We start from the raw sequence: 13,402 nt of genomic DNA on the forward strand, positions 1-13,402 counted from the left end.
GACTTATTATTAGAACATGACAGAAGATGCCTTATACTCAGGTTAAAACAATTCAGAAATACAGACAATAAGTTACAAAAATAAAAGTGGTCATTAAAATCAACCAGAGATCTTAAAAATAAAAAACTATTTCTAAAACACAAACTCAGGCTAAATAAAGGACATGAAGACTGAAGAACTAGTTAGTGTCTGAAAAGTGAACAAGGGTTTCTCTTGAAATGAAGCAAAAATAAAGAAAAACAATGAAATGAAAGCTAAAAGAGAAAAAGAGAAACCTGTAAGTTCCAATACCTGTCTAGTAAGAAATACAAGAGAGAAGACAAAATATTTAAAGAAATAAAGTCAAGAAACAAAGGATCATAGGGGAAAAAGAAGAGGCAAACCAAGAAACAGACTCTTATAGAGAATATACTGATGGCCACCGGAGGGAAGAGAGGAGTCGGACTGGGGAAACCAAGATGGGGATTAAAGAGGATGAGCAACAGGTGCAATCACTACCCTGTACACCTGAAACTAATATTACACTATGTTATCTAACTGGAATTTATCTTTTTATTTTTATGATACTATTTATTTATTCATGAGAAATACAGAAAGAGAGAGGCAGAGACATAGAGGGAGAAGCAGGCTCCATGCAGGGAGCCCAATGTGGGACTCAATCCCGGGACTCTGGGATCACACCCTGGGCCAAAAGCAGGTGCTAAACCACTGAGCCACCCAGGCGAACCACTAATTGGAATTTAAATAAAACTTTTTTAAAAACAAAGAGAATTTCAAAGAACTAAAGAAAAATACCAAAGTGTCAAACAGTATATTTTAAAAGTTTAGGTAGATTATAGTGAAATCTTAGGCTCTAAAGAGAAAAATCATAAATATCACTCTTTTGTCAAATTATTCTCAATTCCATGTCAGTTACTCCTTCCATTGTGCTACCAGAGACTTTCACTACAATATATATAATTATATAATATATTACATAATATTTTAGTATATAATTATAAATATAGTTATATATAACTACAATATAACTACGCTATAGTACTTACCACTTAAGTGCAATGTCATGTTATACATATATCTTATCAACTCACATTTGTTTCTAGATGGACTTTAAGAAAGGAGATCTTAGTGCATATCACAATGCCTGGCATTAGGCAGTGATCAATAAAAGTTGGCTAAATTAGTTATACTGACAAGGGTCTACTTAACATTCATTTGCCATTAAGGCATAAGCTAAAATTCAAAGATGAAAAAACAATATTCATCACTTCAAATGCTTTCTGCATTATTTAGACTGTGATAAAGTTTTTCTAAAGCAAGAGCACACAAATTCTGAAACCTCATCAGTTACCACAAACATTCCTAAATTTCACAAAAAGATATTTACCTGTAGTTATGACTACCACAAAGGCACTGATAAATACAAGCAGAAAGTGAGGCTGCTAAAGTATGCATTACATATACCTGAAAAAAACAACAACAAAATTACTTTAAGTATAACTTAAAAAAAATCAAACTTGTTTTAAAACCTACTTTAATCAGCATTGTAAAAAAAAGATGAAAAACCTATTTTGTCCTTATAAACTATTTTTTTTCTTTTTTTTTTTTTTTTTTTTACTATTTTTTTTCTTAACACTCATTTATGCCTATAGAGATTGCACTACATAGACAAATTAAAAACACTAAGGCTGTTGGCAGAAATCATAAAACACACACCTGCTACCTAATTTCTATTTCAAGAACAAATGGGAACAGATGTTAGCTATTCAGTAGTGTATTAAAAGAAAGCCATGTATTAAAAGAAAACCTTCCAAGATTCAACTTCTTCCTCAACCAAAATATGTAAAAGCTCAGTCTGATAAATTATAGTTTACCTATGGACAAGCCATTATAGAATATGCTACCATATATTCTAGCTACTAAAGAAAACAAGCAATCTAAGGAGAATGAAATTATTTAGAGAAAAGAGAAGGTATGAAAGACAACAACTGCAGGGAAACTTTTGTACTGAGAAAGAGAAAGCTCTAAATATGACATGACAAGCAATAAGAGAAGCAGGTTTGAGAAGCACAACCTAAGTCAGAAAGCAAACTAGATCAGACTATTAAAAGACGAGGTTTTGATCTAGTCATGAAGTATGATAGTCTTCTATGTAAATAAAAATGGGACTCACAGATTAAACTCTAATTGCTATTTCCCCTTCAATTATCAATAAGATGTGGGGTATGAATTAAAATCAAGAATATAAAAATAAATAAAATAAAATAAAAATCATTATAAAAAGAAGACAGTAAGACCAAATATAGAAAACTGCAAAAATGATCAGAATTTCTTCCAGCTTCTCCAATCAAAAAGTGGAGTCTATTTCTCCACTTAATAAATCTGGGCTGCCCTTCTGACTTGCTTTGACCAAGAGGACAAAATGATATGGGACTTCTGAACTTAGTCCTTAAAAGGCCTTACAAATTCTACTCTGGCTGTTCTTTAAATCCTTGCAACCACAAAGGGAAATAACCTAGGGGTGATGGTTAATTTTATATATCTACTTAACTGGACCATGGGGCACCCAGCATTTGGCCAAACATTCTGGGTATATCTGTAAGGCTGATGTGGGATGCAATTAACATTGATAGAAGTGGTAGAGTGAATAAGGAAGACTGCCCTCCTTAATATGGGTGGGCCTCATCCAACCAGGGGAAGACCAAAATAGAACATAAAGGTGAAAAAAGAGAACTCCTGCCTGGCTACACTGAGCTAAAGCATTAGTGTCTTCCTGCCTTTGGACTAGAACAGAAACACAGGCTTTGGGGCTCAAGCCTGCTGGCTTTCAGACTAGAACTTACACTCCATGGACTCTTCCTAGTTCTCAGGCCCCTGGACCCAGACTGGAACTACACAATAGGTCCTAAGTCTCCAGGTTGAGGACTGATCTTGGGACTTCTCAGCCTCCATAATTCTCGGAGCTAATTGCTTGTAACAAAGCTCTGTACACCCACATACACACATCCTATTGGTTCTGTTTTTCTAGAGAACCTTGGTTTGCTTGGTAGTCAACGGTAAGACACATTATGACCCCAGATTCTCCTGTCAGCCCTGGAAATGGTCTGCCAACCACCAAAAATGTAAACACAACCATGCACATCCAAAATCCAGCCAGCCTACCAGCTGATTAAAGACAAATGAAAATATCCAGAGGTCAGTCCAGCTGGCCGGAATTAAAGAAATAAGAAGCCAATCCACTGAATCATGAGCAAAATAAGGGATGGCCATTATAAGATACTAATGTTTAGGAGTTAATAAGCAGCAGAAGCTAACTGATATGCCAAGTAAATGCTTATTACTAAAATTAAATATGAGATACAATCTGGCTAAAATGAACACAATCTAAAGAAAATTAAATTCCTTATTGTATAACATACCATGTGGACATTTATACTACAGAGTAATACAGAAAAGTACTAATTATTATTATTATATCAAAATACTCCATTTCTATTTCTAAAAAGCAACCAGCTTTTTGCCTAAGGGTAATGCTAAAAGAACTGCACATGTATCTGTACAAACACTTATTACTCTTATCTTAATAAAGTGCCTAAGTAAGACTAAATAACTAGCATTGTGACTAAAACCTCAAGTACCCTAATGGGATAAGAACAAAGTGAGGTAAGCCTGGCCCTCAACCACAAGTTTTCTTTGGTTAAAAAATATAAAGATGGTAATGTAACAATCCCCATGTGTAGTCTAATGTTTAAAACTGTTTCTAAAAAGTGCTTCTTTACATTTTTCTTTCAGTTTTATCATAATAAATAGGTAAGTTTTAAAGAATGAACCAAGTGTACTTACTTTACTGCTCTGGATGTCGGGATGGGGCGGTGAATCAAAGTTTATAATGGCATGTAGAATATCATGTGTTAGGTTACTGAGGTGCAGTAATGGGTTGGCAACTACTGTCTTGGCACTGGCTGTACAAGCAAAGAGGAGGGGTACCGAGGTTTGCTCTGACAAAGGGCTGGAAAATATTGGTTCTGATGTTTCCTTAAAGACAAAGGGGATAAAGGGTTAACTGACTATTTATAGTTATAATCCATTGCTTAACTAATTCAGGGGCCTGGGGGAAAAACTTCAAAACAATGATAAATTAAAAGTGTAACAGAAACTCTTAAGAGTTAGACAGGACCTGAGGAGGTCAACATTCCACTAAATATATTGAAAAGTGAGGGACAATACCCTCTTATCCTAAAGAGAAGTTCATCACCTCACACGCACTCACACAAGAATGTAGAGTATGAATTCACCAGATCACAGGGCCTGATATCAAATGATCCTGAAACCATTATGTACACACAATTCTACAAACTCCTAATATAAAGCACCACACAAAAAGAGTATTCCATAAAGCAACCATAATGAAGAAAGCCAACAACTTTAAGGCCACGTTATCAGAGAAGTCTTCTCTACCTAATTTTAAATATTAAAATTTTTAAATTTTATAATTTTAATTTTTATATTTAAAGACAAAAAGAACACTACCAAAACCCATTTCTCCTATGTATACTATTTCAACTGGCCATTGTCTAAGCAACATACCTGCTGAGATTCTTGTAAAAGCAAAATCAATTCCATTCTTACAGAGGCAAGACCGCCACCATGGGACCCATGAAGTATGCAGTAACTCAGGAACATCCTCAAGAGTGATTGATATTTCAAAAGCCACTGTCTTTTTTCCTGAAAATTTTCTCTCAGTTGTTTCATTTTTGTTTGCTGAAGCAAATCTTCAGCATCTCCATTTAACCCAAATTCATCTCCATTTTCACCAAATACAGCCTGTAAGTCTTCACCATCTGAACAATAGTCACATGTCCTCTGAAGAGCTATCACCTCTTTTTCAAGCCAGTGGTAGAGTTGGTAACGCAATTTTCCACCATCTATTTCATAACCAGTAGATAATGTACGAAGTTCTACTGTGAGAATCTTTAAACATGCTCTGAATTTTAATTGAACTGCAATTATATCTTCTGATGGACTTAAAATGTCATTTTCATCTAGTGTGCTGAGAGAGTCTGTGTAATTAGAACTCATTTCATCTATTTTTTTCTCTGTTTTTCTCTGTAAAGGTTTTAGTTCTTTCATTGAAAGTGGGAGATCCTCATTTTCTTCATCATTATCACTGTCCCATTTTAATTCTAAAGAGTCATCCTGAAATACAACACTTGGTTGGCTCCAGTCAAAAGAAAGAGTGGAGTTTGACTGCTTCTCTGAGGAACCTTCCGAAGAAGAGCCAAAACCATTCATTAGTGATTGTGACCAATCAATAGTAGAAGACTTATCTTCTTTTGCATCCAATTTTAATGGAGAAGAAGGAGAATAATCTTTACTAGTATCCAGAAAACTAGATGTTCTGCAAAAAGGTTTTGTTTTCTTGATGACTTTTGGCATCTTCGATAATACTTCCAAAGCCAACATAGGGCAGCCAGCTTTCAAATGAGCACTGGCAGTAGTAAAAAATAATCTTCTTTCACTTAAATTAATTGTTCCTGTCAGTCCACTTTTTCCTGTTAAACCCATGTGTGTGGATAGTACATCAGATGATCCAAAATGACGTCTTAGCAAAAGAGGATGTGTTCTTAGGTAATTGTAGAAATTAAAAACTGCAGGATTACAGGCTGACATCATGACTTGATCTGAAAGAAAATTCACTCTATGAGCTAAGAAAAGTTTAAGAGTTGTATTGCAGTCCTTTTCCTCAACTATGGCATCTTTATCTACCTAGTCTTTTGACAACATCTTACTAAAAGACCACACTAATACATAGCGCAGAATAGACAAGAACACATTTGTAATGGAAGTGTTTTAACACAAAAGGAAAACAAAGGTTATACTGATTTCACACTTCTTCAAGTAACAACAGAATATCCAATTTTATACTCATAGTTCTTATTCTCCTACTTCCCTCAACATTCCTTCCGAGTTTGTTTTGTTCAATCTTCCTCATCTCTACTAGAGTTCAGGGCTTGACCTCTTTTCCATTTATACTCCATGTAGAACTCATACAGCCCCATGGCTTCAAACAGCATCAAGGCACTGATACTTTACACATCTATTTCAGGCCCAAGTTTACCCTGTAAATCTAGACTGCTATATCCACAGGCCTACATTACATTTCCATTTCCATGCACACACTCTTGCCTCAAAGCCTTTTTATTTAGTGAGCCTTTGGCCTATACTACTCTTGACCCAATTAACTACACTGACCTACCTCCTGAAACTCAGGTCTCTGCTCAGAGGCCATGTTATCAGAGAAGTCTTCTCTACATAAAACACTCCCTCATACCTGCTCCTGGTCTTGCCCCTATCATTTATCTCCAGCTAAAAACTTCGAGGAATTATCCTTGACTCTTAGTTCCATCACATTCTATATCCAATCCTATCTAGTCTACCTGAAAATTATATTCCAAATCCAACCACTTTTCTCTGTGTCCACTCCTATCATCCTGGCCCAAGCCACTACTGCCTTTTGAAATTTTCTTTTAGAATACAGATTTAATTGGTTCTAAAAGTATGTGATCTTATATTAATCCCAAATCAAAATACATTTTTGACATGAATATGTGTAGGTATAAAAAACGTGATAAAGAAGGTCTTTTCTTTCCCCCTGCATTACAGAGGCCAGTTTGGCAATCTTCAGCTCAGGTGGTCTGGACACCAGAAAAACCAAAAGTGGCTTTCTCACAAGTCTTTCACAGTAAGACACATGACACACTTTCCAATTAAATGATGCTATGTAAAAAGCTATGAACTAAAATCTTTTCCAGTTAGTACTCCAAATGATATGGCATCTATGATACCAGCTATCAGAAACAATTCAATTGTACTATGGAAAAATATTTGAAAAGCATATATCATCATTTTTATATAATTTATAGAAAGACTTCCATTTTATACTAACCTCCAGAAATGCTTTAGCAAATGGGATTTCTAAAACAAAAAGGCAGGAGATCTCAAAAATATAAATTATAAAAAATTATCCACCACACTCATCTCATAAAAAATTGATCAAATCCTTAAATCAACTTTCTTTACACTGAATATTTTTAGTATAAAAATTACAAAACTACTTAGCCAATACACAAGCTTCCACCTAAGAAAACTACCTTTACATCATTATTTTCTCCAAAATTTAAACTCAAATGTTGATAATATTTATGTTCAATGGATTTTATAAAAACAGAAAATCCAAAGTACTTGGTTTTCAAAAGATTTTTCTGAAAAAAGGAATTCCTTCCACCTAAAAGCAAAAACAAAACACCCCACATACTTAACTCTGTGTTCCCACCTAAATCTTAAAAAGTCTTAGTCCATGTTTCCAACTTGCATCCAACAAGTGTGTTTACTAATTTAATTATTTTTTCTAACATCTTAGAAATGCAGCTTACCATCATCCTCTCTGACAGGTTGCTTTATTAATGTCTCCAGAGCACCGCTATAATCTTCCAAAATCCAATATGCCATACTCCGAAGAAAAGGATCATAATGCATATTTACATTCAGTGAATTGAGTTCACTGACAGGAGAATCAATTCCCAAAACTTTTTTACGTAAAATAGATTTATATGTTGCAGATGTATCAAATTCAGACTCATAAAGTCTTGCTATTACAAGAGCCAACTGAATGTCATTCAGTTTCTCAAGACATACCTTCAAAAAAAGAACTACTGGTCATAAATAAGCAGGAGTATCTTTCATTTTAAGATAAACTCAACTGACTACTAATTAGAATGAGTAAAAAGCACTGTTAATATCTGATCTAAGTTAATTAATAACAAAAAAACATATACTGCTTACTTTAGCAAATCTACTTGACATTTAATAACTGCAAATCTGCTTGCTAGTACTACTTACTTGCAAAAAGAATTAGTATATAACTATTAAATAATTCTCAAGAGATTCAACTCAAGTGACCCTTCCCTCCTTCCTTCCATCTTTCTTTCCTTCCTTCCTTTTCTTTCTCGCTCTAGAGAGAGAGAGAGAGACAGTGGGGAGAGGGGGAGAGAAAGAGGGGAAGAAAATCCTAAGTAGGCTCCACAGCGTGGAACCCGACTCGGTTTTCCACCTTACAACATTGAGATCATGACCTAAGCTGAAATCAAGAGTGGGACACCTAACCAACCGAGCCACTCAAGCATCCTGACATTTTGTCTGTTGATCTTTCTTCTCCATCTACCTCAGCAGACTGTATGATTTCCTAATTAAAAAGCTCCTTTGATCACTTGTTTGAAACCCTGAACAAAAGGGCAATTTCAGGGGTAGGCTGTGTGGCTCAGTTACTGAAGTGTCTGCCTTCAGTTCAGCCGTGATCCCAGAATCCTGGGACTGAGCTCTGCATCAGGCTCTCTGCTGGGCGAGGAGTCTGCTTCTCCTTGTCCCTCTGTCCCTCCCTCCACTCATGCTCTCTCTCTCTAAAATATAATTTTTTTAAAAGGGTAATTTGAGATACGTTATACCTTAAATGCTTTAATTTTTTTAAGGCTTACTGAAAAATAATCAGTAAAAAATATGCTAAGGTTCATCACCTTAAGAGCCAAATATAGATTCATGTAAGTTTAAACTGACAGGACAAACTTTTTTTTGACCTGCTTATAAATATTCTTAAAAGTTAGATCAACTATCTCTACCAACCAATACAACATGGTTAATCTTCATTCCTTATAAATATCATTCGAGCTAAATGACAAGATTTTAAAAGTCACTGTTAAATATTGCTAAGTATTTATTTAGGCTTACATAATTTCCACTCTTCTTAAACTGAAATTAAAAAATAAAAATTTAAGCGTATAGAAAGAACTTAAAAGGATGACAATGCGTTTTTAAAAAAGTTTCATGATTACCTCAATTGCATCTCTAAGGCAACCAGCTAAAAGAAAAAATGCTGCAGAATGTTCAAATCTTTGTTTGCCTAACAAAGAAAAAGCATTCTTTAAAGCTGCTTTACGCCATCTCTCATCCTCAAAATTGTGTCCAAAAAACTGTGTCATCCTGGGGTCTTTTTGGGACCTATAAAGAAAAAAAAATGAAAAATCTGAAACAACGTTTCTACAGTCAGAACCAATTTTAACCAAAGTTAGCCATTTAAAAGTTAGGACTCAAAAGAAACACTTGCCAGTGTATAAATTACTATATAACTGTTTCTTTTCTGAGCAAAAAGAGCACAGTAAACATCTACTTGAAAAAACTTCTTTCAAACTATAAAGAAGACTGCTTTAGCAGTACTTTGAGAAATTATGCTTAAATCCATAGAAAATATATACTTTATATTAATTTATATATATAAAATACACACTTCATCATTTAAACTTCATCAATCACCCTCATCCCTGCTGCCATCTGAGGATGACTGGTAACTGAAACCTAAGGAATCTATCTTGATTCAAAAAAATCTTAAAATTTCTAGTCTCTTAGGAAACTGACCACTGACCATGATTTTCCCCCAAAGGTTGCCATACATACGGATTCTCCTAAGAAAACTGGGACTGAATGCAAAATAAATGGTAAACTATTCTTGGTGATCATGTTTATCAAGTCTTGCTGACAACTTGTGAAAGAGAGAAATTCCAAGTGACCCTAGCTCAAGAATGGGGTTAGGTCAGGGACCGCAGCAGGAGGGTACTTTGGAGGGATGACCCAGCCCAAAAACTCCTAGTAGGGGAGAGGGTGGATCCCTGTTCAAGATTCCACCAATTCATCTTCTTCCCCACCCCAGATGCAAGGTTTTGATTTAGTTCTTTGTTCTATAGAGGCATCATGGGAAGTTTCTAAAATAAACAACAACAACAACAAAAAATTCTTCTGGACTGATATACCTGAAAACCAAACTAAACTGACCTCATCAAGATTCTTTTTGCTCTGGAAAACACATGGGCTTCTTTCTCATGAACCTCTATTTTAATGCAAAAATAACTAAGAATCTACACGAATCACACTTAATAAGAAAAACAAATCTTTACTTTTATTTCATACACTGTCTTTTCATTTAAAGTTTTCCATTTTGAAGTGCGGTCTTTTCACCTACCTATATAATCCCCAAATCACAGCTTTCTTTCTCATTGCAAGGTAAAAAATGGCAGCATCTAAAGGATCATTCTTTCTATAAAACGCTGCTTTGGCTACCTATAATTAGAAAATAATGGTCAAAACTCCACAGAAACAATTTTTAAATGAACAAAATAATTTCTCTCACATTCAAGACTGGCACACATTATTTAACTGTTCAATATATTTAGAAAATATGTCCCCTAATGCATGGATGTATACACACACACACACACACACACACACACACACATTATACACATATACACAAATACATTTGTTTTTTATAATTTCAAAAGTAATTCTTGGGGGCCTCCAAAGACACAGTTAAGTGGGAATATAGGACGACACTTTTCATTACAAACTCTTGAGTACTATTTTATTTTTCCAAAGATGTATATACATTATTTTGTAAAAATCAGACATATACTACTAAATACATGTATCAACTAGTAATTTAAGAATTGGAATATAAACATTAAAAACCTGTATTACTGTGGTATTTTGAAATATAATGGCTATTTAAAAGCATTTTATAGCTTCAATCTTTAAAAGAGAGAAAAACAAAAGAAAAAAACACCCAAAATATACTAGTTATTTTTTAATACCAAAATAAAACACAGCTTACCTTTTCTATGCACTTGCGTAAGGTACGAGTATTTCGGACCCACCACCCCACGCCCATGGCTCTCAGTTCAGACCAAGTGGGATCCTCTTTCTGCATGGCTGGCAACATGTTCAGCAGCTCTTCTTCTGCTACTGAGTGAAATGCCCAAGCAAAATGACTAGTAGACAGGCCTGAGGAAAAGTAAAAAATAATGTTTATAAGAAATATAAATATGTTTATATAATGATTATCAGAAATGTGTGTTCCATGTTTGCCAGAAAAATGTCTAAACTTTTTATGAGACTCACAGAGTTACAAGTAAGTAATTAAAGTTGAAGGAAATATGGGTTTTTATTTTCTTGCTTCTAACAACTTTGTCACTTTATTATTTTCCACAAAAAGCATGTATTTTCCAGAGTTAAAATATATTTTCTAAAAGATAAGAAAAAATGCTATATGGCAAATGCTGTTGTGATTATTTTTGTTCTGTAGCTACTACCTACAATCTTTCCTTAGAACATAAGAAACACATAAAGTATTATTCTATGCTGAAACGATTGTTCTTCGTAGCTGATTCTCACTGTCCTTTGGCTAACATTTGTTTTTGTGGATTTAAAGAGCATCAAGCATCAAGCAGACACAGAACAGTGTGCTAAACAGAACTTAAGATGTAGCCTCTAGAATCAGAATGTATACAAGAAGTCCAGCCCCAATCCTAAGTACAAGACAGTGGACAAGTTTATTTAGTCTCTTGATTTCTCAATTTCCTCATTCATAAAACGTGAATAATCATGGCACTACCTTATTACATTGTTGTGAGGATTACAATACTATAGCTAAAGCATTTAGAATAGTATTATACCTGGCACATAATAACTATTATGTGAGATACTTTTCAAATTATTTAAACAGCAACATTTAGAGAGAACAGCAATTCTCTCAACCTACTAGCCCATACATGTGGTATTTCTTGTTGAGCTTCTATTTTGTCTCTTCACAGTATTACTTCTAGGTCAAGTACATGATTAACTATAAAATGTGGCTTTGACATATATGGACTCAAAATTTAAACCTAGTATCAAATGCCAAGGAATCTGAAATGCCCACTACCCAAGTCTTTTGAAAGAAAGAAACCCAAAAATTATTTACTTATTTATTCATGAGAGACACACAGAGAGAGGCAGAGATACAGTCAGAGACAAAGGTAGAGGGAGAAGCAGGCTCCCTCAAGGGAGCCTGGTGCGGGACTCAATCCCAGGACTCTGGGATCACAACCTGAGCCAAAGGCAGACGTTCAATCACTGGGCCACCCAGATGCCCCGAAAGAAACAAAAATTTTAAAAAAAGGAAAACCCCTATGCAATGAATGGACTGCTATTCTAAACTATTTTTAGATTCCTATTATCTCTCAACTGAGGTCAATAATGTTTCATAAATAAACACCTTAACTTGAAATTTTAAGCTTTACTTTTCCAAAGCTAAATAAAAAGTGAGGGGAAGGAGGAAGTAGAAACAGAAAGAAAGGAAAAGCGAGAGCAAGAGGCAGACATCAACGAGCAGAGGCTAACCTATGGAGTCCCCCCTAGTAACACTGTTTAAAACTACAGATCCAATAATGCTGGATCGCAGTTCTACCTCTGAACTTCCTGGGCACATAGCCAAGAAATACCATTAAACTTCAGTACAGTATTTCTGTTCCTCTGAGTCCTAACTACATAAGAGTTTCTGAAAGGGTACTAAACTAGTATATGAAATACACATTAATGTTAACAGTAGTTTGGGAGTAAGTGAATTTGCACTTTCGATGTTCTATACTCTGAACATAAGACAACTAAAAATTGAATATATATTATTTCTGTAATAAAAATGTTACTCAAATTTTGGTTAAACACAACTTCAATAATTGTCAAACAGGAGAACGAAAATCTAAAGAAGTTAGAGAATAAAACAGTATTTATTGGCCTTTAATGTATGATGAATTTGAAAATGTAACACAGAATATCCAACTGCCCAATATCCATTTCTTCATTAACTCTATCTACCAAAAATGTTCCAGTATTTTAAGCAAAGAAAATTAAGTAGAAATAAATAGTTTTACAAGTAAGTTAAGAAAACTTAGTCTGTGTCAAATTTGTCATCGTTATCATATCTGGGCAAAAACAAATGTCCTCAAGCCTCTCTACTTTCACTCCCATTCCCTTTAGTAGATTACTACTAAAATCACCTTGGTGGAGAAGCTGAGCTCGATAAGCTGGAAGGGAGGTTGTAAGGAAAGTATGAAGTCGAACAGCCAAAAGAAATTTTAACCCACATTCATCAAGAGTTTCTCCACCTACAAAAACCAACAACATAAAATATTTACTTATTTGTATTTGTAAGGAAATCATTTCATTAGTAAAATTCAAGTAAATGTTAATAATTCTGGCAAGTAACAAATGTCACAGCACCAACTACTGGACAAAACATTTTGAAATAGACAAAAGCTATCAGTCTAAATATTATCTAATATTTCTTTCTTCTTCATGACCATACACTACAGACAAAAGTAGTATATCTAAATATTCTGAAAAATATTAAAGAGAATTAAGTGGCTAAGGATTAGTGATATTTTTTATAACCCAACATCCTTGGATTTTATCTTACTTAAAATATGACTAAATTTTAAAATAGTTTAATCTTTGCTGTAGAGTATGTAAAATTATTTTCCAT

The 13,402-nt window shown here is 34.4% G+C and overlaps 1 protein-coding gene across 6 annotated transcripts in view; it reads right to left on the reverse strand.

Moving 5' to 3' along the window:
- The window catches only part of DMXL1 (Dmx like 1), a 125,268-nt gene that overhangs the window by 51,380 nt on the left and 60,486 nt on the right, over positions 1-13,402 (reverse strand). For all 6 annotated transcript variants that reach the window (XM_041761055.1, XM_041761054.1, XM_041761052.1 and 3 more), the window contains exons 19-26: positions 12,918-13,025; positions 10,715-10,884; positions 10,067-10,164; positions 8,886-9,051; positions 7,434-7,695; positions 4,588-5,681; positions 3,844-4,035; positions 1,388-1,464 (exon numbers count right to left, since the gene is read on the reverse strand). In XM_041761055.1, the coding sequence (XP_041616989.1) occupies positions 1,388-1,464; positions 3,844-4,035; positions 4,588-5,681; positions 7,434-7,695; positions 8,886-9,051; positions 10,067-10,164; positions 10,715-10,884; positions 12,918-13,025 (2,167 nt within the window). The remainder of the gene's footprint in view (positions 1-1,387; positions 1,465-3,843; positions 4,036-4,587; positions 5,682-7,433; positions 7,696-8,885; positions 9,052-10,066; positions 10,165-10,714; positions 10,885-12,917; positions 13,026-13,402) is intronic.

This window comes from Vulpes lagopus, chromosome 7, assembly GCF_018345385.1.
Source record: "Vulpes lagopus strain Blue_001 chromosome 7, ASM1834538v1, whole genome shotgun sequence".
In the NCBI taxonomy this organism is placed as follows: domain Eukaryota; kingdom Metazoa; phylum Chordata; class Mammalia; order Carnivora; family Canidae; genus Vulpes; species Vulpes lagopus.